General features: G+C 39.4%; 1 protein-coding gene across 1 annotated transcript in view; it reads left to right on the top strand.

The window, feature by feature from the left end:
* The window catches only part of nell2a (neural EGFL like 2a), an 80,991-nt gene that overhangs the window by 18,082 nt on the left and 35,149 nt on the right, over positions 1-27,760 (top strand). The window contains exons 9-13 of the mRNA XM_034879688.1: positions 2,093-2,195; positions 4,944-5,035; positions 7,585-7,690; positions 8,049-8,177; positions 24,212-24,337. Of these exons, the coding sequence (XP_034735579.1) occupies positions 2,093-2,195; positions 4,944-5,035; positions 7,585-7,690; positions 8,049-8,177; positions 24,212-24,337 (556 nt within the window). The remainder of the gene's footprint in view (positions 1-2,092; positions 2,196-4,943; positions 5,036-7,584; positions 7,691-8,048; positions 8,178-24,211; positions 24,338-27,760) is intronic.

Here is a 27,760-nt window from a genome sequence, read left to right as displayed (position 1 = left end):
TGTGTGTCCATGTGTATGTGTGTGTTAGAGTAATAAAAAGCAAGGGGGGGTATTCAATTTAAAATTTTAATTAAGTGTGTGTGTGTGTGTGTGTGTGTGTGTGAGAGTGTGCGTGCGTGTGTGTGTGTGTGTAAAAACACACTGAATTTGGAATTGTATGCATGTCATACTGCATGTGAGTGTGTGGCTGTTGCATGCACGTTTAAAGGCATGTTTGCATGTCATAAGATAAATAGATGTATTTGTGTGAATGTGTGGGCAAATTTGCGTATGTGTGCCTGAGAGAAAGGGAGAACATGCATTTATTATCTTGTCTGCAACATTGTGTGTTGTATTGTGTCTGTGTGCATGCATCAGTTTTGTGTGAGCATCTGTGTGTATGCGAGTGTCCACATTTACACGTTTGTTGCTCCCATTGTAGGTCTTGGCTTTTGTTTTCTCCCCTTGTTCATCAAGTGTGTGAAGGTGGGGGTGTGTGTGGGTGTGTTTTGGTAGAGTGGAGGTGCAGAGGGCAAGGGCCCCATTGTTGACAGCTTGTATTCTCATTATTTCCTTGCATTAGAGACGGGTTGCCCCAGTTACCCGAGAAAGCATACTGTATAGAAAACCTCCACAGCAGTCAGGATTAGACACATCAACAACAGTGCTTAGTAATGCTTTATTCTCTCAAGGGTCTACTTTGCAATGCATACAAAGTGTGAATAATTGCCAAAAAAAGAATTATAAGCTATTGGAGATCTGGGGCTGGCAGATCAGCAAACAGATTTCACCCCCGTCAGTCTACTCAGCTTTGGAACCTAAAACTCATTCCCTGCCACTGAACTCCTCCAACCAGCCAATGAGATGCCTTTGCACACCCCTACCCAAGATGCAAAAATAATAGGAAATCACACATCTCTCAGTGCACCGCACCTAATTGCTCTTGACAGATGATAATTATCATCAGGGATTTGTTCTGCCCACTCATCCAATGAAATCACTTCATTCGCTAGAAACGGTGTGTTGCCATTCCTTGGGTGCAATTAAGGAATTAGATGGGATATGTTCCTTACCTTATGTGTGGCAATTAGCTCTGACCTTTTAAAATCCAAAGGTCATGCATTAAGATGTTATCAATTATGTGGATTAGGTTCATAGATGTTGCTGTCACAGAGCTTTCATCCGTGGAAGCGATGTTAATTAAAGGCACAACCTGGAGAAAAGGAGATAGCATTAAAGGGATAGTTCATATTCGTTAACGTTAGGCATTGAAGAATATAATAGCGTCACTTCCCCATTGGAAAGGGCTGTCCGACAGCAAGGAAAAGTGGATGAAATATTCTTAATATACCATATACTTAAACTTATATACAATTATTTTTTAGATGGGCCATTTTTAAGGTGGCTATACGTTTAAATCGATTAATTATCTTCCATGTCGGTACTCTGGGGGTGTGCTGGTCGCCATCTACTATACAGTAGGTAATAAACTGACTATGAATAATTACCTCATACAACCCCAAAAAATCCAAACTAATCTTTTTAAATTTTTTAAACACAGTGTTTTGACTGTTTTAAAGATTAAGTATACTCTTTATTTCTCCCAGAATCCTCCCTACCAGCATATTAACACAATGGAACAGATTGAAGATAAGTAGGAGGCCTGTTCACACCAGCATTTATAATGCTTACATTTAAATGCTGAGGAAAAACAAGAAAAGAAGAAAAGCACTTATGTTTGGCTTTTTTATTTAGAAAACGTGTCCCCTTTACATTTTGTGTCCACTAGTGCATTTATTTTTCAATTGTAATGTCTTGGTTACTACTGTACATATACTGTTCACAATTCTGTAGTTACTAATTTTAATCCTCCTGTTGTCCTCGGGTCAAATTTGACCCACTTTCAACAAGTTTCTATATCTGAAATTTGGGTTTCTTGCAACCAAATTGTCCCAAAAAAATAATGTGGGTGGTTCCATACAACGCTCTTTGCTGCAGAAGTATTTCTTTTCTTACTGATGTAACATCTATTAATATCAGCCTGAAAGATCCAGTATTCGTTGGCCTATAGTTAATCTTTAAACAACGTGTTGTGTTTCTCTCTCTTCACCAGAACGGCACGGTGCAATGTGAGGCCATCCCTTGCCCTCCTCCTCAGTGCCCAGTGGGCACGGCGCCTGCCTACGTAAAGGGTGCATGCTGCAAGGAGTGCCAGCGTGAGTGGAGTACCCTTAACCTCGTCACCCACCTACACTCATACAATCATGGACACAATTGCGCACAAACCCGCACACACAACAGCAAAACAACCTCCAAAACCAGATTTAGAGCGCACATCACACCTCCACAAGGGCTGCCTGACAATTGACCAGGGCTCTGTTGTGTGTTGCTAAGCTACCTCCTAACATGCCTCTTGAGATGAGTCCATCTTTTTGCATATACATGGACCTATCAATTATTCACTAGCTGGCTTCAAAACACAGATGGCCACCAGTCACACAGACATGAGCCAGTAAATCTGGGATCGCTGCATGTGATGTAAAGTAGTTCCTATTTATGGCAGACATGTTGAGGCTGTGAGAAAGTGAAGACAACAGGAATGTTAAATGCCTAAAATGATGCACACTCTCATTGACAAAAGGGTCTTCTTAAATGTCAATTTTTTTTTTTTTACTTTGAGCACTGATATGTTTTTGCATAAATAATTCTCTTTCATCACATATTCTACATACAGGGTCTGTTTTTTTTCCACAAGACTCTGAGTTCAGCAATGAACTCTTATTAGCCTCCTCACCGCAGCACTCTGCATCTAATATTCTCTCAATTCCCCTCTCAATAAAAATGGATTTCAGAGGATATTAGCTTTTCTCACCCATCATTCTTCTGTTGTTAACCCAAATGAAACTTAAAGAAATGTGATGGATTTTTGCTTTTAAAAGTCGAAAAGAGCTAGCTGTCAGTGTATAAAACAAAAGAACTAATTGGCTTTATTAAGTATTGATAAGAATGCTCCTCTGCTATCACTTGTGACCTATTGAAGATTACAGACCATACGAATGGTACTTTGAGTACGTAGAATATTTCTTTGTAGATCTCACTCCACATCTTGTGCAAGCTGACTTCACATGATAACTTTCTCACCAAACACTCCCACACACTGCTGCTCTCCTGCTTCCCTTGCAAAGCAAATAATAAGAGAGAAGATTTAAGTCTTTATCTGCGAGAAACCATTAGTGTTGGATTCTAATCAGCTTGCGTCTGCATCATTTCCACTGACCCATGGGTTGTGGTTGCAACACATGTGTTTTCAAGTATGACTCCGAATCGGCTGCTGTGTTACACAAATATAAACACGTAGCTGGTAATCCCCTTAAACTCAACACCCCTGTGCTCACTTATCTCAACGAGGTAGACAAACACACAGCTAATTACGCATGCTCCTGCTTTGGAGAGAAGAGTGCCGCAAGTTCCCCCACTACAAAGACATGATTCACTCTCCAAATTAAAGCCTTATCTGGCAGCACAAGGCCTTGCAGGGAGAAGTTCTGAGTTTTTTTTATGGTCTGTCAAATAGAACGTCAAATGGCTGTTTCAGAAGTCCTTCGCTTTCATGATACAGCGCTTTGTGATAGGGCCTGCCCTGCGGTGTCAATCATTTCTCATCCTCATATCAGTCTGAATCTGTCTGACCCCAACTGCCCATCAAACAGACTTTCTGCCCATCTGATTATTTTTCCACCCCTCCCTACCCTGCAGTTGAATGAGACAGATTAGCCACTGTGTCGCAGTGAGCAGTGCATTCCCTCTCTACATGTTAATTATTTCATCACTTCCTTAGCTGCTTAATTGGGTCTGATAAGCTTGATTTGGTTTGACTGGATTTACCTGAGGACTTAAAAAAAGAAGCTGTAAATAACCAGGACAGATTGTCTCATACATGTAAAACAGGACTGGTAGATAAGAGCCCTATTGTTCCACCCAATGTTCATATCCACATCCAAGTGTAGAAGTGTAGATTTGGGTTAAATATGAATATATTTGGCGAGAGGATAAAAATGTGTGTAATTTGTACGATGAGAAGTTGCTTACTAAATAGCTTGAGAAAATGTTTAAATAAGAATTGATTTACAATCAATTCAACAACAGATTGAACTCACATAAAATATATTAATAACACTAAACATCCTTCAGCAATATGCATCTCTGCAAATATCTTTGGAGGTGTTTATTCATGTGCAGCATTCACGTGCATTTAACCAAAACAAAAATACAGCTTATAATGTTAAACATGATATTGATTAAACGTCTATTCAAGGGAGCAATTTGCTTTTATGTGCATTTTGTAGATTGGTAGAGAGTGCACTCCAGAGAAAATACTTGCTAAGTTTTTGTCTCAACAACTTAAATCTCCACAAGCATTATTTATAAAGTGTGCTTTGTTTTCCATCTTATTTTGCATTGATTGTGGCGTTCTATCCCTGTTTTTATGCTCATTCTGTGTCAAGTGAAGAAGGGATTGACCAATTATCGGCCCTGGCGGATTATTGGGCCATTTCTTTGGCAGTTTACAGATTATCTGTATCAGCATTTTGTTTACCTAATCCCCGATAAAGGTAATTCAATAAAAGGTGCGCTACTCCGCTACAGTTCTGTGTCTGTCAATCTGCTTTAGTTTCAGTGACCACTGAATCTGACCTTATGTCCCGCCTCCTACACTATCCGACTATCTTTTACTGTGCATTATATGTGCATAAAATATTGGTCATCGGTTTCATTATCTACTAATTATCAGTACTGGCCTTAAAATAAACGGTACTGGTTGATCCCTGATGTAAAGCACTGCTGCATTTCTGCAAGGAACTATCCAAATGAAGTTATTTCTTATTTGATGACTCTGTTTATTGTTGATGTGTTTGTGTGTTTATTTGTGGGTATGCTGATGGTACTTCTGTATCTCCTACCAGCTGTCTGCCTGTTTGGTGGAAGGGAGCTGGTGGAGGGTGATCAGAAGGCTGTACGCGACTCCTCTGGCAGGTGCCTGCTGTTTGAATGCAGGGTAAGTTATGTCAACACACATACACCTAGAGATAAAAAAACACACTGTCATATACATATGTATTCAAAATGATTTTATCAATCCTCTGCAAGAAGAGACTCATATAACAAGTACTGAAGTACTTCAATTCTAATAATTTCGATGTAACGGTGCATGACAGTTCACTAAATACTGATTCCACAGCTACCTTGGCCCAACCCGAGAGGATAAATCAAACCTCATTTCATTGATCCGGCCTATCAGCGTTTTCTTTGTGATGTAAAGAAATGGGCCAAATCCTTCTAATTAGGTTTACATTTGTAGGACAGAGCAGTGCACCTGTCAATCATAGGATACCTCAGCCATTCTTCAGTACCAATGATCAGATACCACAGTGGTCCCAAATGATATTCATTTCCCAATTATTCAGAGTAATTTGCTTTTGTCTGCCCGACGCACCAGATGGGTGGGTCGCTTACTTTTGGGAGTAATTCACTTGATGACATTATGCCAGGCAGGCCCAATCAATCACAGAAAAGTGATTTGAAGTTTTTAATCACCCAACTCTATCGTATCAACCAGCTCCTCCATAGATTCTACAAAGCCCCGTTAGAATCTGCAGCTTCAGACAGCTGTCTGGCTTGCTTTGCCACACCTGGCCCATCTGTACTCCCAGTTAACTGACTGGCAGTCCCAGGCAGATCAAAGAAATGGGGATGGGGAGTGCTGTCAGTCAGCCCACTGCTGCAGACTCCTGCAGGCTTCCCCTGACAGCTGCTTGTCACGTCTCTGATCTTCTGTGTGCCTGCTGGCTGCGGGGGGGTGTAAGTTTTTGGGTATTGGGTAGCAAGAAGTAGACGGTACAGCCTGTTTAGAAAGTTTTTTGGGGACTATGTTATTTGTTCCAGAATTTTGCATAAGCATACTCTGTATGAGTCAAGGTCAAGGTTACGACAATTCATGGATCTGTTGACAGACTGCTTAGGATGATCCTTAAGTAAAGCATGTGTGCACTCTAAACATGTAGATAGAAAGAGCTTTTTGTCTTTTTCCAACTGTGTCTAGCTTTAATAACTCTAAACTAGCACCAGTCAGAGGGGCAAGGATGATTCTCTTTCATTAGAGAGCAGTGTTGGGTAAGTTACTTTTAAAAAGTAACAAGTTACAGTTATTAATTACTTCTTCGAAAAAGTAACTAAATTAGATACTCGGTTACAAATTACAAATGAGCTAGTTACTTTAGAAAGTAACTAATGCGATACTTTCAAGTACATTTTTATATGCTGCCCTTCTTTAATGGAACTTAAAATACATGTGCATGTTCAATTATTCATGGTAAATCTGAATAGTATAATGAAATGGACACTTAATACAATACATTACTAACAGAAACAATGTACACGCATCTAAACTATTTTAATGTTGCTGTGGGACAAAGTGAGACTAGCCTCCAATCAAATGCCATGTACGTAGATGTTATGTCTAGTGGATTGATACAAATATCACATGAGATGTTTTGGAACTTTTGATATTTATTGCCCCTCAACAGGCCAAAATAATTTTTTTGCTAAGGACTAAAACAAAAATAAATAACAAAGCTATACACTCTTTGTAGAGCAAATAACATTAGTGGCCTGACGTTAATACCTGAGAGAGCTACAGCGATTAGCCTCGACGCAAGTAGCCAGTCTAGAGTCATAGTGAGAATAACAAAGTGTTTCCCCTGTGTTTCCTGACCACGGTGGGACATCTTCAGCAGGAAAAATTCCCCCTCTCCTTAATTTCATAACGCCACACCTGTCTCTCATTGACTGACTCACTTGTGTTGTTTGTTGGGTTGTGACTCCAACTATGCGTTCTTTTGAAACACCCGGCCAACTCTACCTCTGATTGGCTTACCATGACATTTTACTCAACCTCAGCCAATCGTCGGCATTTATGCGCTTGTCTCGTGCACCTCCCACTAACCAAGGAAGGAAAAAAGCATGCCTCTCTGCTCAGAGATCAAGTTGATCTGATGGAGAAAAAAAAAATGCTTCAATTATAATACCTTGCCGCATTTTCCGGCAGTAATGGTAACGGCGTTATTAAAATGTGAAGAGTTAGTAACATCGTTATTTATAACAGCATTATTTATACCGCCGTTATTCCCATCACTGTTAGAGAGACCTGCCAAAGGCATGCTGGGAAAAGGAACCCTCTAATCAGGTTTTATACTCTAACTAAACACACATGCAGGCATAATCCAAAAAGATTGATTCACTGTTTGTATAATAAAGATGCCTCATGAATCATGATATAAAACATTGAGGATAACAGGAGGAGAGGAGAAGGCAGCTTTTATTTCCTTCCAGAAGTAGTTTGGGAAAAATCTGCTATTGACCAATGAGTAATTGGTTTGTAATGAACACACAGGGGGGAGAGAGAGTGGGAGAGTGAAAGAGGAAACACGTTGGATGAATAATTACCTTCATAATTACCTCCAGCCCCTTGGCAAAGAAGGGGGGGGGGGGGGGGGCAGAGTAGACCTAAGAAGGAACTTATGAAGCTTGTTTCTCTGCCCATCACAGGACCGGACCATGCATCGAGTGGTCCCCAGCGAGCCTTGTCCAAAACTCAACTGTGCAGAGTCGGAGCAGATCACCTTAAATGGCAGATGCTGCAAAGTCTGCAGAGGTATGGTGGAACATGATTACTTTAAGTTGTTAATTTGCCTTTACAAATATTTTTCGGAAATTGGCTAAACGTGTTCATGTTATTATTTGTTCTTTACCTCAGATCAAATTTATCTCTGGTATCTGTTAAAGTATTGTAGTTTTTTTCCCTCAAGATTGTGCAGTCAGAAGGTAACAGAAGAAAATATAGGGTATTAGTGTCATATTGTTTGAATATGCCTGGGAAGAACCCACTGTATGGATGCTCAGCGTAAGGGTTGTGATACTCTGACATAACCTTTCCACCGGCCTTGTGGGTTTCAAATCACTCCTCTCCTCTCCACTGGGTCTCAACCTTTTCCTCTCTGGGCCTCCTGCAGGTCATGACTTCTGCTCAGAGGGACACAGCTGCGTGGAGCACTCCGACTGTGTGAACCTGGAGGCAGGAGACTGCTGTGTTTGTAAGGATGGCTTCCGTCCACTGCGAGACGATAATGCCTACTGCGAAGGTAGGGCATGTCTCTAAATAGCTAAAGATGATTTGTCCTCTAACAGTAAATATGTGGTTGTTTTCTGAGATTGTGACTGGGCTGCTTCAAAGGGGTCATGAGAGTAACCTGTTCTTTGCTTTTTTGGATGACATGGTAGTTTTAAATCAGTTCATTTTACACTTAGGAATTTACTGTTGTCATGGCGCTCTAGTTTCAGCCTGGTTTGATTCAATTTTGTTAAATGAGCTCAAAGATAACACACATGTCTTTGTCATTACAGTAGCAGACATGTGTCCAACCCAAAAGAAATTCAAATAAAACAAACAGGGTGCAAAAGTGTGGGTGTAAGGGGAGTGAATATACATCCATCCTGAACTCATTTTTGGGTTTTGATTTTAATCAACGTGTCACATTACTCTCTGCTGACTGATGCCTGAAAAAACATTATAAAATATGACACTTGAGTGTCGTGTTTCTAGAAACGGGCTGCTTTTTTTAGTTTGATTACATTTTAAACGGAAATAATACATATTAAAAATATGGAAATACATTGAAAGTGAATTGCAAGACAATGTGGACATTTGCTCAATGCCCACGAAATCACTTAGTTGAATTCATGCTTTTATCACATAATCCTTGTGTGATGGGAGGCTGTAATCCCCTCATTATTTGTGTCAACAAAATACAATAGCTGCTTGTCATAATGCTTTTTGAGAGACTAATGTTTGTCTTCTTAGTCAGTTGATCAATTTGTGATATAAAAACTTGCTCACGGTCTGTACGTTTGCCTGAATTTTGTGTCAATGTGCGTAGGGGGTGGGGGGGATTATATTCATCTATCAACAGCCATCTATCATTACTGATGATGAGTCATCACTCATCACTGATTGCACATTAAGTCTCAGATATTTCCAAACCATGTTGCACTTTAAAGTATGACGTTCTTATAAAAACAAGCATTGTTTTACTTGATTTCTTTTTGAATGTCCCACACTATACGATTGTAAAGCGTGCTCTATACCCCATTGAGTAGGTCGTTTCATGTTAATGGTGAAGCTATGGAAAACCTGCTCAGGTTTCAAACGTTCAGACACTAAATTGAACGTGCTTTCTCGGAATTTCTCTTCTCACATCATGAGTAAATTATACCAGATGCATCGTTAAGATAAATTATGAGTTTATCATCTCTAATGCTATCCTGCATTCAACATGTAGTAAACATCATGTCATAACTGCTACCCCTGTGCATCTCTGGTATTAATGAGCAAATATGGCATCAAAGTTATTCAGATTTTTCTGCATATGACCTTACCAGCTGCCGTGTCAACATACAGCCTTCTTGATCTGCCTTCTGCATTATGTGTGCATTTTTAAGAGCATCTGTTTGTGACTGCATGCCTTGGCCTATTTTTTTAATCTACAATCCACACACCCCCTGCAATTATATTGTCTTTCACCTTCATCAAGATGAGGCTTAAGTGACGATCAAGCCACAGAGCTGTTTGTTACTGTAAAAGGACGCTAAATGAAGAGAAGTTGTTCCGAGCTTCTGCAGATCTCGCATGAATTTACAAAAATGAGGACGTCTCAGGGAATCTGCATAATTGAAGATATTATCTGTGTTAAATGAATGGGAAATTATGTTGTTGGTTGTAGGTTTTGATCAAATGGCAAAGGCTGGCCTCATTTACCATAACAGTGTTATATCATAATCTCTTTGAAAACATTATTCAGACAGTGGTGGAAAGTAATTAACATTTACTCAAGTATGTTGTTAAGTTACAACTCTGAGGCACTTATTTTATGCTAATTTAAACTTGCTGTACACAGTATACTCCACTGCATTCTAGATGTTGTTCAGGTGTTTTTTTCTGAATTTATTCGAGCGCGCTACTAATTACTTTACAGATCAAGATTTTACATATAAAAAATCTGTTCGAAAATGTGCTGCTTTGCCAACAGTATATATAATATGTAACATTTGCAAACAACTTGAAAATACTGCTTATGCTGGTAAATGGACTTTCACTTGAAATAGCACCTTTCTAGTCGCGCACCTATTTACACACTGGTGGCAGAGGCTACTATGCAATGTGCAAATCCGCTCATCAGGATCTAATCTAATGATTCACTCGCACATTTGCACACCGATGGCACAGCCTTTGGGAGCAATTTTCTATCTACTGTATGTTAGTAAATGTGTAATGATCATGTATCAGAAAATACATATAATTACATACACTCATAAGTGGGCCATACTGCATGAGTACTTTTTATACTAAGGTACATTTAGCTTTTAATACTTTTGAATGCCGGTATTGTAATTGTAATGCAAACGATTGCTGTTTTTACTTTAAAGCTGCAATAATCAATATATTATATTAACAATGGATCCAATGTGTAATGTGAAAGGGGTTGCTTGTAGTGTTAAAAGCGGGCAATCATCATCCCATCCTGCAGTTCCCCTCAGATCTAGCTCAGTGCAGTGTTTTATTGTCTTTCAGCACATCGCTTAAGTTCACTTTCACCACTTTCATCAACCTGTTCTTGTTATCGTTTTCAATTAAAAACCTCTGATAACCAACTGTACACTGCTACTGTTAAATGTAGCAACTAACTGGAGCATCTAGCTGCTAAAGAGCCTGATATTTCCCTCAGGAGCTGATGGATATGGATGTAGAGCCTAAAGGAGAGTGAATATTAGACAGTTATCAAACTGTGTTGGATGACAACTATTAGACTCTTATTTGGTCTTGAGTTAAGGCTAGATGTTTCTTCCTCTCACACATTAACATTGTTACTAAGTACAAGCAGACAATCCTTTGCCTCCAACATCAACATTTCAGACCCACACTATTTATCTTAGGAGCAGCCTGACTCTGGCTTTGAAATTGGATGGCAGTGTTTGGGGTGAGTGTTTGCATCAGATGCTGCACACAGAAACCTGAAATTGACTCAATTTGTTGGAGTTCTAAAAGCAATTGATTTTATGTTTGTCTCTGTAACATACTTACTATATTATTGTGTATGTGTGTTTGTCCTTTTCTAAAAAATAAAAATGAAAGAACTACCTTGCAAAAATATTGATTCATATAATAGATACACTATTTTGTGGCTGCAAGATGTACAGCAAGATGAGCTATTGGCTGCTTTTTAGATGACTTTCAATACAGTGGGGCCTGCAAGATGAGTTTGAGTCTGTAGCAGCATAGAGATCATAAAGCAGATAGAGGACCCAAAAAACGTTGGGTTTTATGTACAAACACACACACACAGCGTTTTTTGGGTCTTGTCAAATGTAAAGACAAACCTCACAAAGAGCAGAGACAGATACTAGCTCTTTAAAACAGTCCTAGGTCAGAGATGGGCTCAAAATAGCCGATGAGATCATTTCTGTGTAAATTTTTCATAGTAGCAGCAGTAGGGAAAACTCAGGGGGATACTAGCCCTGCCTTTGTGTAAGTCTGTGTGTGTGCATGTGCAGGTGCTATGTCTGTGTATGTGTGTGTTTGAGCGCTGAGTTCTGAACATAAAAAAAGCCCAGTTATTTCTCCATCCTATCCTCCTGGTGCAGTCAGGCTGAAGGCCTGTTTAGCTACATGCACGTGTGTGTTTAGGACATAATGAGACAGAGGGGCAAGCAATGGAGAAGTGACAGACTGTGTGATTGTCTTTCAATTGAACAATCAGTATAGTTCAACGTGTTGAGATAATACCATTATTCATCAGCATTGTAGATAACTGCAGACAGAGAGACATTTCCCATTGTTGTCTGGTTTTGAAATGCCCCACTTTAAAAAGTCTCTGTAAGGATTGCTCCAAACAAAGGGCTGCTTGGGTGTTTTGTGTTGCACCGCTATGGGGAATGTGAAATACAAAATTGTATCCTTTCAAATCAAGGAAAGAGACAAAGTATGTAACAGGATTTTATTTGAATGTAAACCGTAGATAGTGTTATTTTTCTAACTCATTTTATCAGGGACAGTGCACATTATTTAAACATTAAAGGGCCAGTTCCCCCAAATTATAAATAAAAATGTTCTAGTATCTTGCCATCTATATTGTTTGGGTTTCATTTGTCCAGGTTTTGAGGTTTTTCTGCTTCTACAACAATGCAATTGAGTTGTGTGTTTGGTTTTCAAAAATAATCAAAAACGTACATATACAGACTGGTTACATGCTGTATTTTTCTAATTTCCAACAATTCCTGTAAAAAATACCAACATATTCATTCTGCCACTCAAAATCTCTGGACATCCTGGACTGTCTGTCACATTCAGCTCAAAGCTTATTAGTTTATTATTATGGTTTTTAAAAACTGATCACATATATTTCATTTTCATTTAATAAAAGGATCAGTAATCTCCTAAAACATAAGTTTTATGCAGATATTACTCAAACTGGAGTAAATTGTGCATTTGTTGGGGAGATTGATATACAAACTATAAACAATATGAATTACAGTGCCCATGTTCATCATGATTCAGGAACCTGTGTGTGTGTGTGTGTGTGTGTCTGTGTGTGTGTGTGTGTGTGTGTGTGTGTGTGTGTGTGTGTGTGTGTGTGTGTGTGTGCGCGTGCGCGTGTGTGTGTGCGCGTGTGTGTGCATGCCTTTATGCTTTGAAGTGCTTGTAGCAGTTTTTGGACATCTATAGAGTTTTATGACAGAGTTTACAAAGTTATATCAGGCGTTGGCTTTAAAGGTAATTCTTTTTAGTAGTATCAGTTCATTGTTTGCTTTGGATGAATAGAAACAGCCAAAGATAATTGATTAAGTCTAGCCTGCTTACACACAGAGTGTGGTTTTATCGCCTATAAGCTATGGCTGTGTGTGTTTGTGTAAGAATATCGTGTGCAAACATAGACCAATCCGGTTGCCGCTCTTGTCTTTGAATGTCACAAGGTGGCAGCAGGCTAATTGGAACTGACTGAAGAGCACGGCTTGCTCCAAAACCCAATCACTGCCAGCATGAGCCTCAAGCCCCCCCCACACACACACACATATACACTTGCAAACATATACACATTCTGGCTGGCTGTGTGTCTTTATACACACATCACCTCTGTGACCCCACTGAAATGTCACCCAAAACAGACAATCCCACCATCCTCCAGACAGTCCCCTCCAGTGTAAACAACAGTATCTGAGCGCTGCTTAACCAATATCCTTCAAATGCCACATGGAAGAATCTCCTATCTACTCCTTTTCCACTTGGGATCACACTTAATTCATTCAGTGTGTATTCAGGTAGATTTTTCTTAATTTCAAATGTAATCCATATCTGCTGTACATACTTTATGTCATGATTAAGGTGTTGTGGGTCATGAGAAAATGCTACAATAACAAAAGATACAAAACTGCATGGCAAGAAATGTATTTTTGAACTAAATGTGATTTGTCTCGACAATTTCTGTAGCACCTTTTTAACAACAAGGCAATTTCAAGTGATTTTACATAAAGGCGTTAAGAACACAAGGCGAAATAAAGACAATGTAAAAAGATACACAGGATACTGTAGGATTTATTACAAGCAAAACGAAATGGTAAAAAACGTATAAATAAGCAAAAAAATTATTATTAGATAGAATAAAAAGTACAATGCACTGCAAGATATGTATGAATATTCCCAAGTTTAAAGTAATATTATGCAGTGGCAGACATGTTTAGAGCCCTGATTTTGTGTGTAAGTTTTGATAGCCACTCATTCTGTATGTTAGTCATTCTTTGGACCTCTGGCCTACCGGCTGCACTTGGTCACAGATTGACAAGTGATGGATGATGATGCTCCATCAATTTATGCTTGGTGAAAAATCTTTCTCCGTTTATTGAGAGCCGTGATGGAGAGTAAAACCCCATTCACGCTGTCATACGTAAACAAGGCAGTTTGGTTCATGAGGTGCACCAGGCTTCATTTAAGGCATGCCAGATCGAAATGTGCTAAGTGCGTGTTTAATGTGTCATATGGACACACACCCACAAAGCACTTGATGCAGTCATTCATGGGCTGGTAGATGTTTGCATTGATAGATCTGTTTTTTCAGTTTGGATGAAACTTGAAACGTGGAAATGATCAGGCTGTCATGGGTTGAATAAGTAGGGATGTGTGCACACATTAACAAACAACAACCCACTTTCCCACAATTTCTTGCAATTCTACTAACACACACACACGCACACACACCTTTTCCCTGTTTGATATTCATTGTTCTACGTCATGTAGCAGGTTAAGTGTTTACAGTGATTGATCACAGTGTAAGTGTCTGGTATTTAGACAATGGCTGAGCTCTCAGCCTGCACATATTTTACTCTTGTTGTTTCCTCGTGGCATTATTGCCACTCAGTCATCTTAATTTGCTCCTGTTCCTGCTCAAATTGTCAGTAACGTTTTGTATATTTGGTTTGGGTGTTTTGAGGCTGTTTATTAAGGCGTGATTGTCCAATTTGCTAAATTGGTGAAAGTGTATCTGTTGGTCTATTTTTGGTAATTGCACAGAAAAGAATCTGATACATTTCAAGCAAGCAAGCAAAACTTTATTTATAAAGATTATTTTATTCCAGGTGGAAGAATTAAACGTGAGCAAACACAAACCAAAACAGACGCAAATAATATATGTGAGTTAAAACCATTAAGAAGTAGGAAAACCAATTAAGATCAGAAACTGACCATAGTAATTATAAGACATGTAAATTAAAACCATTAAATTAGTAAACACATTTTTTTTTAAATAATACCAGTTGACCAATAAAAATAACAAGATATAAACCAATGAAGAAGTTGAAGACTAAAATAAAATAATAACTAAAAGTTCTCTATAATTTATATAAATATATAATGGAAGAAGTCAGAAGAAGAAGAATGCGAGTGACAGGGGAAATCTACAGAGGAGGAGATGGAGGTAGAGAAAGAGGAAGAGTTGGATGCCTAGCCAGAGGTAGAGGCCGAGGTGGAGGTGGAGGAAGAGGGAGAGGAAGACCTGAAGCCGGAGAATGTGCTCAAAGAGAAAGAGGACCAAATGTATCAAATTAAATCTGTGCAACACTAGTGGACCATGTTGTTAACCAGGAATAGATGCTGAGGGAGGCTAGAGTAAGAGTTCAGCCTAATCTTAGCAGATGTACGGTGGCATCTGTCATAAGGACATCTCCACAATGAAACAGGTAGAAGAAATTCTGTCTACAGTTACAGTAATCAGATGCCATTTGTATGCACCATATCAGCACTTTTGATACCCCTTCCTGTGACATTTTACAGTATGTTACATGTATTATTTTCTTCAAAGGATAGAGGGTTGAGAACAACAAGGAGGAAGGGGTCCCATATTCCCGCAAGAACAAGAGAGAGAGATAATAGACATGGTTTGGTCTAATGCTATCGGGCTCAGAGAAATCTAAGCCAACATTATCGGTGACCATTCCATTTTCAATAATGTCCACCAGGTCTCTCTGTCAACTCTGGCACACATACTGAAAAAACATCAGGTTCAAATGAAACATATTTATCAAGTGCCTTTTGAGCGGAATTCAGAGAGCGTCAAGAGGCTGCGGCATGAGTATGTGGAGGTATGAATTGTTCACTCTACCACTTCATTTACTGTATACTAGATCCATCCCGAACTACACAATCTTTTCTTTTACTGTATTTCAGAGAGTTGCACAGATGGATGCTGAAGAAATCCTGCATGAATACATAGATGAGGCAGGGTTCAACCTTACAAAAGCAAGAAGGAGAGGCAGAAATATAATTGGCCACAGGGCTATAATCAATGTCCCAGGGCAACGTGGGGGTAACATCACCTTTTGTGCTGCCATTACACAGGATGGGGTCCTCCTCCGTCATGCCAGTATGGGCCCTTACCACACACATCACATTCTCGCATTTTTGGACCGATTGCACAACATCTTCACAGAAGTTAACCAAATCCACCAGATGCAATGCAGTGACAACTGGGACAATGTGTCATTCCACCGCTCTGCACTTGTCCAGAACTGGTTTCAACACCATCGACAGTTTACAGTACTACACCTTCCACCACACTCTTCGTTTCTAAACCCAATCGAAGAGTCTTTCTCCACAGGCTCCAGGTTCAGGTACCCCTCACAGGACACCTGTGACCAAGTTGACGCCGCAGCTGTATAAGGATGGATTCAACATTCAAGACGGTTCTTCCCACGTTGTCTTGCCAATGAGGATACCGCCTGTGATGTCGATGAAATTCTTTGGCCAGATCTAGCTAGGAGAAGAGATAATGTCTAGTATATTCTGTACTTATTCAGCTTTGTTTTTGTTTGTTGTTGTTTTTCTGTGATTGTAACCTGGATATCGTATTCTATGTTTGTCTGTTGTTTGCTGAGCTAACAGTGTTATGCACATCACTGTAGTAGCATGAGAAATGGAACACATTTTGTTGTTGATTCTCCATGTTGATTGCTTTGGGTATATGGAGAGAAATAAATTATATTTTCCTCAATCTGCAGCATTGGTCTTATGTAGTGTTTGGTGAACTTATTGTATATTTGCACTTTCTATGTGTACTTCAATTGCAGTACTCTAATCAGTGAGATGTAGAATTGCTAGAAGTGTTTTAGGTTAGTGTGTAACTGGGTCAAACAGAATTAAGTCCAATTAAATGTGTGTGTTTCGTATGGTAACTAAATATGTTTTTAGTAAATTAATGTATAGTTTTTGCAAGAGTGTTTGATTTTGCAAAGGGTCTGAGGTATTCTGCCCATTGGGTGTGTGATTGTGCTAATTGTGTGTAGTGTTTTTAAAAAACAATCCCTGCCTTCAAAATAGTGCTTAAGTAATTGAAAAAAAAGACTGTAAAGCTGTGTGTATAATATATATATATACCTTTGGCTCCCTGAAGTTGTATTATCAAAATACTATTATTAAGACACTAAAACCTGTGCTTAAAGCAACATGTATACTGTACCATTTTCACCAATATTGTTTCATTTTCTAAAAACTAATTTCAAAACATTTATAAAACCCATCACATAAATATTCACCCAGCTCAATATTTGATCCAGGGATTCACCTAAAACCAAAAGAGGCACCCTGTAACCTCCTGATACCCTTCTCCACTCATGAGGAACCAAGGCCAACACTATAGATTATTTACTGACTGGGACACTGTTTGGCCAGCAGGGACAGCTTGTCTCGTCTGACTGCTATATATCTAGCTATTAGGGAACTGGCTACTGAAGAATATCCAACAATGTTTGGGCAACCCTTGTCCCTCTGCCATTTATTGAAAACCATCTGCTCGAGTAAGTGAGCTGGTTAGGGAAGGGATGGATAGATGAGAAAAAGACAGAATGAAAGAGATGGAGAGAGAGAGCCCACTGGTGGAATGGCACAGATTTGGGTGTCTTTGTGGGACATCCAGAAGCAATGCCAGTGTTATCTCCCTACACCCAGACCGTGGACATGGTGTACTGCAGTATGAAACACAGCAGAAAGCACAGAGGGATGAGCTCAAATTCCCTATTTAAAAAAGACGTACCTTTTGCTATTTTACAGCCATGTGTAGACTAAGAAAATTAACAATTCCATTCTAATAGTGCCCACTTAACTGGCCTTCACTGGTTTTGATCTTGCGTGACCTGGTGTTTATTAAAGAGTAGTCCTGCATTGCCAGCGCTATCTTCACAGCGCTGTGTGAGCGCTGGAGTAAGGTCTGGCTCCACAGTTTATCTATTCTGGGACTGGGGAAAAATACTCTGTCTTGTTTGTCTTCCAATCACAACCGTCCTGGGCGGTGCTAAGCCCCGGATGCCGCAACGGTGCCATTGCAAATTAGATAGTGGAGATAGTGGAAGGGGAGAGACTCGTGCTCAATTTTAGGCTGCACCCGAGCAATGCACATTGAGCCAGACCATTCAAAAGTAACTCCACTAAATTATGTCTTGATCTGTTTGTGATGTTTAGCTGTGCTTGGACAAAGAGTATCTGCTACCTTAGTGACAGCTAATGAAGATCCAATGATAGGAAGAAAGAAAATAAGAACTAACAAAACCTCCATCTTTATGCGAAACAAGGATGTTTTTTGTCCTAAAAAAGTTACTTAACCTCCTCAGGTATGACTAAGATTGATTTTGAAGCTATGCAGGAATGCACAAAAGCCGCAGTTTTCTAGCCATTTATCGTGGAGTGGCAAAAAGATTGACACAGAGCACACCATTCAGGGATAAAAGCTGCTGTTGACTCTTGGCCAGCCTTGCTTGGCGCATCACGTGTGTCCATGTGACGGGCCAATCAAGAAAATGGAGCATGGTAATAGAGACGGAGATGGTTGCTCTCCCCCCACGCGTTCGTGCAGTGCTCCTCATCATCTCACCTCCTAACATATTGTTTAAGCAAACGTAACTGCTGTCACTGGGGGCGGGATGGATGGTGTCTTACAGTTAATAGCCTCTAAATCAAAGCCACAGCACGGACGGCCAATCGCAAAGCGGGAACGCTGTCACCTAAGACCTCCACTCAAGGTTACCATTGCAATTGCGGACAGACTGAAATTTTCTCTTACTTTCTGTCTCTTCAGCGACAGTTAATACCTTTAACTACTTTCCCTCCTCTTCTGTTCCTCGACCATCTAAATGTCTTTTTTCTTGCTATCTCAATGGCCCAGTCTCTTATACACACACACACAGACACACACACACAAACAAACACAAACACAAACACACATACCCTCCCTTTACTATCTCAGTCTTTTTCGCCCTCTCTGCAACTGTCTCATCTCCTTTTTTCTGTCTAGCTCTACAATACAGCTTCAGGTGTGACTCTGTCTTTGTCTCTAATTCAGTTCTTAGCCTTACCTGCCCTGCTTTCTGCCCTTCCCTCTACCTCCCATTTTCTCCTTACCTTCTGTAGTCACAGGGTTTAATTAGCTTTCATTCATTTAGTGAAGGACACATCAACTTTTATAGGTGCTCGGCAATTGTCTGTCTGCTTCATTTATCCGTAAAGCTTTTGAATAGCTGGAGGCAGCAAGTATTGATGGAATTGTGAAAGGAAAAAGACCAAGGAAATGTGAATGCCACAGTTGTAGGCAGGTGCTGAGCTCCTAGTTTATGGGTTGGTCTGCGGTGCTGTACCCAATGACATGCAAGCCGAGTGAATGCCAATGAAAATCTATTGAAATTCAATTTCAAGTGCTCTTTGCAATAGCACCTGGCACAGAACATTCAAGGTTGAATGTCCTCATGCGCTCTTACAGACACTGAATACAGTGAATGAATAATAAATTGGTAATGTCGAGGACTATGGAGCTTGTCTCTAAAAAAAAGCCTACATTTGACCTGTGCTATCAACAGGAACAAGGCCCTGGAGCATATTACACACAGGGCTCTCAAGTGTGACGCATTCACTGTAAGACTTCAGATTGTTTCAATTCACACGCCACACCTTGTTTTTCTCACACTGATGAAGGCAAGGCACAAACACACTGCAATTGATAATTGACGTGCCTAATTCAATGCTTCTATAGCGCAGTGGCAGGCATCAGATTTGAAATAACAACGCCACAAAACCAACAGTATTTTAAAAATGTTTCGCTATTTGGCAAGGTTTTGTACAGTATGTTACACATAGGCGACTCTATCAGTGGTTGCATTAGACTTTCTCCCTTCAAGGACAGAGTAGTAAAACTCCCATCATAGCCTACCCATCATTTTAATTTTTGAGTGATATTAGGACACTTAATATGCATTTGTTCATTTTCACTGTTTAATAAGTAATACAGGCTACAGAACAAGCTCATAGGCCAGATTATGCATAGGTGAGGCACTTACCCTGCAGTCACTTTTTTTCACAAATCTGATTATTATTTTTTTCTGCAGTGACAGCAAAGGTAACTAAAAACCTTGTAAACGTATGTTGTATTACAGGCCTACCTGCTGGTCTGTCGTCCTCCATTTCATCAATCCCTCCTTTTTTTTTTTACATTGTTTATGAACGCCATTACAATTATTATTGGGCTTTTTAAAGAAAGAGACAGTTAGCTACCGTTACATGTTTGCAATGATAGGCTGTGTGCACACAGCTGCTGCAGAATTATGAGCGTGACTCACATGATTGTTAATATCCTTTGCTTTTGTGTTTCAAAATTCAAAAAAACAAAAACAAATGGAACACTGTTGAGCGGATCTCAGTGGCACAGTCACGAACCACTATCAGGCTGCTCTCACACCTGGTGTGGTCAGTGGACAGGACAGAAGAAAGCATTAAGTGGCGCAGCCACAGTGTACTTTTAAAAGTTAATGGCCATTCATGGCACTGCCAGCTACTACTACTGTTGCTCTGTTTGCGTATTTTTGATACTTTTGTATTTGATTTTAGCCTACATAAAACAATATATTTTATTTGGATGACTTTGTCTGTAATTTATCAGATTTACCAAGTGTTATAATTTCTAATGCTGTTCAATTATGAGCAACATAGTAAAACATAAATACTGTGTAAGGATTCTTATTACAAAAGTTCTGATCAGTCAGGAATAGAACAAGAAGCCAAGTTCTCCTCTACAGTAATTCACCACATTTAGACTCGGGGAGGCAAACTCATTACATGCAATCATTTAGATCAGTGTATATGATGGAATAGTGGCATTTAAATGTACCAGGGGCCACCAAATGTGGTCTTCTCTGGCCAAGACCCCCCTCTAACTCCAAACATTTCATAAAACTTGAGAGCTCTGTACACAGCTTGGTTGGTTTCAGATCAACTTGTATTTGCATCAAATTGCATTTGGTTGCATCACATTATTAAGAATATTTTGTTTACCCTGGCAGTGTTGTGCATCTTCTGTCTGACGGTTTGGCGTGCAATTTAGAACCCAGGAATAGCAGTTGCTAGGGCAACAGTTAATATGGATCCAAATATGGAATCATGAGAGAAGGAAATACAAAGGACAATCTAATAAATTATATTCTTACAGCTACACTAACTACACAAACTGAGTTTTAATTACTAGGGTGCCGAAAGCATTCCAAACAATCTCATGGAAACAAAGCCTTGACACAGCATTGGTTCATCCAGTTGTTATGCTAACAGTTTAGCAAGCAATTGTCACCTAACAAATACTTTACATAAGTGACAATGCATTTCCTTTCCTTCCCCTTTCTGTTTCATTCTCGATAGATAGTTAACACTATGTTTGGTGGTGGTTGGTGAGACTAGGTAGTACTATAGTAAGCTATACCATATCAGGGCTTTGCACTGGTAAAATAATAACAGTAAGCTAAAAGTGGTTAAGAGCTGACTAGAGCTGCAGAGTTGGTTGATCATTAATTGTGTTAATTCCTAGTAGTAGTGAAGTTTTAGATAAGATAACGTTTATTGACCCCACACAGAAAAATCTAGAGAATGCAGAGCAGGCCTTTAAACCACATGGCCACAAAGGACATAAAGTAACATATTGTAGCACTTTAAGGGCGCCGTCACATATAAGAGATGCATGCGAGTGACCTTTGCTTGCCGAGGTGATTTTTGTGTCATAAACGGTCAAAGTTCAACAAAATTAAACTCCGTGCAAGTTTTTCGTTGCCACCGGAAGCAAATGTTGTTTTTTGCCCCTTCACTCACACAATGGACGTAAGGGGGGGGGGGGGAGTTAATTGTTAAATGTTAATTTTGTGCAGGAGTGACTGTGCCATAACAAGTACAACAGGAAAGTTAGGAAGATGCATGGTCTGTGCTCATTTACATAGACCTGAGAAGACGTTTTATCAGGAAATATACACCTCTCAAAACACTTGTATAGGTTTACCATGGGTGTGTAGGGGGTTTATTGTGAAAAATACTTCAGTCTGTGCTTGATTGATTTCCTTCACTCCCGCATTATTATAAATCCCACGTAATTTCCAGGCAAGACCACCCCACGAAGCAGCTCAATTGGTTGGGGCTAGGCACTGACCTCTTACGTTATGTGCATAAGCATGGACGCTTGGCCAATAGTAGTACGTAAATACTATTAGAACAGGTCTTACTTAGAAGTTACGTGGGTTCCATAATAACGCTTCACTCCCCCACTGATCAACATACAAGTTTGGTGACTTCATGTAAGTCCCAGTATACCTCTGCAGAGGTTTAATCAGCCACAGCCACAGTAAGTAATTGAACACCTGCATTTGTGTGCAAAGCCTTTTTAGATTAACTTCTCTAGTGGCATACTTACTTACTCTACAGTATCTATTTACAGCACATACAATTTTAAAATATACTCAAGCACACAGGTGAGCTGAATGACCAGAAGAGGAAGAGAAAAGCAGTCTAGCCGCTGTGTGGAGGGTTTTGCTTTGAATAGATTGAAAATTGAGTGGTGCAACCTGAAGTGCTTCAGCGCCCGCCTCTCATAGACCCTCTGCTTTTTGACCTCTGTCTGCCTTTGATGAAGACAAATAGCCCTTTCCCACCGGCTGCATTAAAGCTTTTAGGAACCTTCTGTAGCGAGAACCAACTAGGACAAACTGCACAAGGTGGTTCCCAGGATCGAAGGGACACCCGAACTAGGCCAGAGTATCATGCTGCGGATATCACTGTAACAGTGCTGTGAAGATACTTCATCCATATTGTAAATGGAGTCCACCCAAGAAGAATGACATCCGTCGTTTCAGCAAGTGCCCCAAAATATTATAAGATATAAGGATTTTACGTTGACAAAGCCCTCTAGTAGCTGCAGTTGCAAAGCAGGTAGTGAGGTGGAGTTTAGCACAGGACGCTGTTGTTCGTTTCCTGATGTTTGTTTTTCTAACCGACCAAAATTATTTTTAAATGCATGATCACGATCTTTGCTTAGCCTTAACGAGGTATTTATTATTGTAACCATGACGTCAAAGCTACCTTAAACTTGATCAAGTAACTTTCTTAACCCAAACGATGATATTTTCCCAAACCTAACCAAACCTTAACGATAGCATTTTCATCATATCATAAGGCCACAAAACAGATATATTCATCAACAGCGTCACATCCCATTTGTATTTTGGATGGCACAGACAATGAAATAGTGATGTAATTCTGCTGATAAAGGAACACTTTTAAATCCGTCAGACAAAGCCTGATCTTTTTCCCAAGAAATCACCAGTGACTACATGTTAATGTCGTCTTATCTCTAATTAGAAATCACTGAAAGCCAAAGTCAATTATGACCCGCTCCAACATCTCTGATGAATTCAGGAAGCCTTGTAGAACCAGACAAGACAACAAGATCGGCCAACTCATTTTATCGTATAATCAGATGGCAAACTAACAAACATGTGTAACAACAAATATGATGAATATGCTTAATGTTTGTGACTACACACATCAGAATATTGTAAACAAATTATGGCTCCTTTCTGTACATACAATTAACTTCAGTCTCTTCTTTCTTGTCCTCCTCTTTGCCTGTTGCACACTTTCAAGCTTTTCTGTACTGTCAGATAAAGCAAAAATTAGTAATGTAACTGCGGCCGTCTTCCAAACCTATTAAGGCCTACACCTAAGTCCATACTTTTCCTCTTCCACTATTCTGGACTCCAACTCCTGTCAACATGAAACTGGAACATTATACTCTATGGGATGTAATACTTTTCACAGATTTTTTAACCATGGGTGAAAATGTTGTGGACAATGTTGCTAAACATCCATCTCAGAAGCAGTTAAAACTTTTACACATTTTCTACATTTATAATTCGGCCATTGACTTCTCATTTTTAGAGGAAAATCTGATGAAGCGGTTGAACACCCCTCAGCTGAAGAGGTTTGAAAAATAAAGTGCAAGTCAAAATTGATCATGAGGCTTGAACTTGAGGCTCGGGGTATCACCGCAGAATACTAATTAAAAGTGTTCAATCAGCACCACAAGAGGGTGTCTTTATCTACCAACAAATATTTTAATAATTTGCATGTGAAGGCCTATATTAATCATATACAGACCTTTCTATGTGAAGGATTTAAGAAATCATCTAAAATGTTGCTTTTACAGATTGAGTTGCTCTTGATAGAAATGTGAAAACAATCCACATCTAACCAAGCTTTGTTTTCCCCCTCTCTCCTCCTCTTCAGATATCGACGAGTGCGCTGAAGGAAAGCACTACTGCAGGGAGAACACCATGTGCGTTAACACCCCCGGCTCCTTCATGTGCATCTGCCATACGGGCTACATCAGGATCGATGACTATTCCTGCACAGGTGAGTTCCTTGGCTGACCTTTTGACAGGCTTGAATCAAGTGGAGATGGCACTGGCTTTTATTCTGGCTTTGTGAGCTTTAGCTTTCAGAGGAACCAAGAGTAGAGCGTAGAGAGTTGCTGACGGCCCTAAAGTAGGTATGCAGTAAGGTAAAGTAGGTAAAATGCAATATCAACTGGCGCAATAACGTGAAAGGTTGCAACATATCGCGAAAGACACTCAGAGATTATTTTTTTGGTACTCAAAGAAAATATCAGTTGAAATTCATTCTTTTCTAAGTGCTGCCTATTCAATTCAATGTTCAATTTGTTCAATCAAAAAACATTGGAAACACTTTAATTTCATTTGTTTTAAATTCAACAAGAAATCTGTTGTATTTTAGCAGAATAGTGAAAGCAGCAGAACTGAGTTCACTTCCATGTCTATTTATTGGCTCGGTTGTCCCATATGGGTTCCTTTCCGACCTGCGGCGGTTTCCTGCATGTCTTCCCCCTCCCTCTCCCCTGTCGTGTCTGGGCTGTCCCAGTCATTGAAGGCAGAATTGCCCCAAAATAAACCTTCAATATCTATGTATTATCTAAAGTAATATTGTTAGTGCAATATTCAACAACATTATCACATATTTTCCTCACATGGTGCAGCCCTAGGAAAAATAGGGATTTAATGTTATTGAATGGGTGTGGAGAAGAGGAGAGACACGCAGGCATCAAGAAATTCAATAGGAGGATATGTCTTCACTGAAGGTTTCAATGATATGAGCTTTTAAACCATTCATATACCTACAGTAGGTTATTGCCAGTTAGAAAGGATTTAACTAGCATCTTTAGTCATGCACTAGAGGATGATATTTGATTTCATTAAGATAAATTGTGCAGCCAAGAGACGCACAGACATCCACAGACAGAGTAAGAGGCAGCCAGACATTCAGATAGAAACATAGTGAGTTATTAGTGTTAGTGAGACAGAATAAGGAAGCTGTCTAATAGAAAAGCATGCTACGACAGAGACATCACACAACCCCTGTAAAACACACTCTAAACCTTTGCCATGTGCTACATTACCTCTCCCTTTTTCTGTTCTGTCCATATTCCAAAAGGTGCCTGGTTAGACACACTTGTCTATGAATCTGTCACCCTGCAAACATGGTCTGTTCATTTGATATGCAAAGGGATAAATATCTTAGTTTGATTTGCTCCGATTCGTTTTGCTCTGATTACAAGTACCACATTAAAATTAAACACAAACACACACACACGCACACACACACACACACACACACACATCAATACCAGCCTCATTATGTTATGATTCAGCATAAGACACTGAGAGAAAGTGTTGAATCAATTTAGGTTGCATTTGCTCATGTAGATTATAAAGCACACAACTACAATTTCACATATTCTAAAAATAGAAACTGCATTAATATGAATGACTTATTATTGAATATTATTTTTATTACAATATTATTATATTGTGAGATAAGCTAGTTGTTTATTATTTGACATAGCCTATTTGCAACTGTGAGATTTAAAAACATTTTTTTAACATACTTGGTGCAAAGACTTTTCTGCTATGAAAATCCCATTTGAAAAAATAAAAGTGTCCGTAAACTTTCTGCCTGTGTGGATGTGAGTGTACTTTCTTCAGCTGGTGTGTGAATGCACTGTGTGCGTCTGATAAGGACAAGGAAAGTCACGGAGAACCTGAGAAACAGAGAGACTGTGAGTGGAGGCGGCAGACCCATTTGTTCCTCATCAAAGTTGAAACCAAAGTCAATTTCAAAAGCAAACCAAATCAATCTAAAAGATTGCGTCGATGATTCACAGTCTTTGTTCTCTGTCCGTATTGTGGGTGATTGTGGTTGTAGCCCTGCTTGTTCATAAAAGCGCCTTCCATTATAGTTTGTCATAGGGTTATTGAAGATAAGACACATTTTTCCATGTATGAGAATATATAAATTATTACTATTTTGGATATATTATGCCTTTATAACAATGTTCGCTCGGCTTGGAACCATGATTATTGTGATTCACAATCTGCAATTTAACCTCTACGTAATCCCTAATAACGTATAACTCAGCCAGAAATGATACACTTCTCAGTCATTTTTCAGGTACTGAAGATAGGAAGGAATTTTAACAATGGCTTTATTTACTTCATCAGTATATCAGATTTTACGAATATAGTCCTAATGAACTTTTGAACTTGTACTTTTCAGACCTTTATTGGCTTAAATGCATATACTGTAGATCCAAATGTATATATGAAATGATCAAGGGTGTGCAGGATTTTGAGGTCCTTTCACAGTCAAGGTTTTAGGCATTTTCACCTGTGTAGATAGGATAATATAGAGATCTATATATAGAGAGACGATATAGAGAGACACAGAAGGAATTTGTAAGGACACATGTAACGTTCCCTGTAGTACATTGTCATTTAAAAGGTATGGCTTTATTATAATGTCAAATGCAGGACAATGCAGGAGAGTAAAATTCATAAAAATTCTTGGTCAGTAATCCTTCCATAATGTAATGTCTATGTCCTTCATCTGGAATAACGCAATGTCATTCCACAATGATGAGTGGCAGATGTGCGTCATTCCTCACCAGTTGTTTGCAGCTTGTGAAACACAATGCTAAGTGGCTCCCTGTGTGTATCATCTCCGAAGAGGAGGCACTGTGCTGCATTTCCTCAGTGTCAGTAATTAAAAAAGCAATTTGCACCAATGCAAACTAATTCAGCAGCAGCAAAGTGAAGGGGCTGGCTAAAGCCTGCGCTGTACGCTTTAGGATTTAGGCCCGCAGACTTCCTGTTGTGCCGTTGGAGTTTGAATTAAAGCATTGAAGCCCCGGTGAAAACTCCCATTTCCTTCTCCATCTAAGACCCCTGCAGAGGTTCTCTCTTCCCCTGTCAATGGGAATCAGGAAAGAATACAGCGCAGTTGGGGATTTATGACTTTATGTCTTTTTATGAGCAGGCTTTTGAAAAGCATAAACAAGTTAGAACAGAGATTGAGGAATAGATATTTAATGCAGTAACACATGCACATTCATCTCTTTTCTTGTGCTCTTGTGATTTATTTAGATAGAAACCTCCTTGCTTACTCAGTCTTTTTCTATATTACCTTTACACAGCCACTGTACCTTATGTGATTTCACTCACCATGTTTTCGCAAGACTTCTGAGCTCTAGGCAACTTTTATTGGTGTTGCATTTGTCTTTTGTCACTGTGTGCTCATTCCTCAGATTCACAATGAAGATTAATACCCTCCAATCCAGTGGATTAAACTGCATCCCTATATTTTATGTAGTTTCCTATTAAAATGCATTCAAGTCACTGTAGTGGAATACACAGCTATGTGTCACTTTATAACAGTCAATTTTGAACTAAGGCTTATGCTACGGCTTGATGTAATGACTTTTTT

This window comes from Etheostoma cragini, chromosome 8 (genome assembly GCF_013103735.1).
Source record: "Etheostoma cragini isolate CJK2018 chromosome 8, CSU_Ecrag_1.0, whole genome shotgun sequence".
Lineage (NCBI taxonomy): Eukaryota > Metazoa > Chordata > Actinopteri > Perciformes > Percidae > Etheostoma > Etheostoma cragini.
The sequence above is the reverse complement of the archived record's forward strand: the minus strand, read 5'-3'. Positions and strand labels throughout refer to the sequence as shown.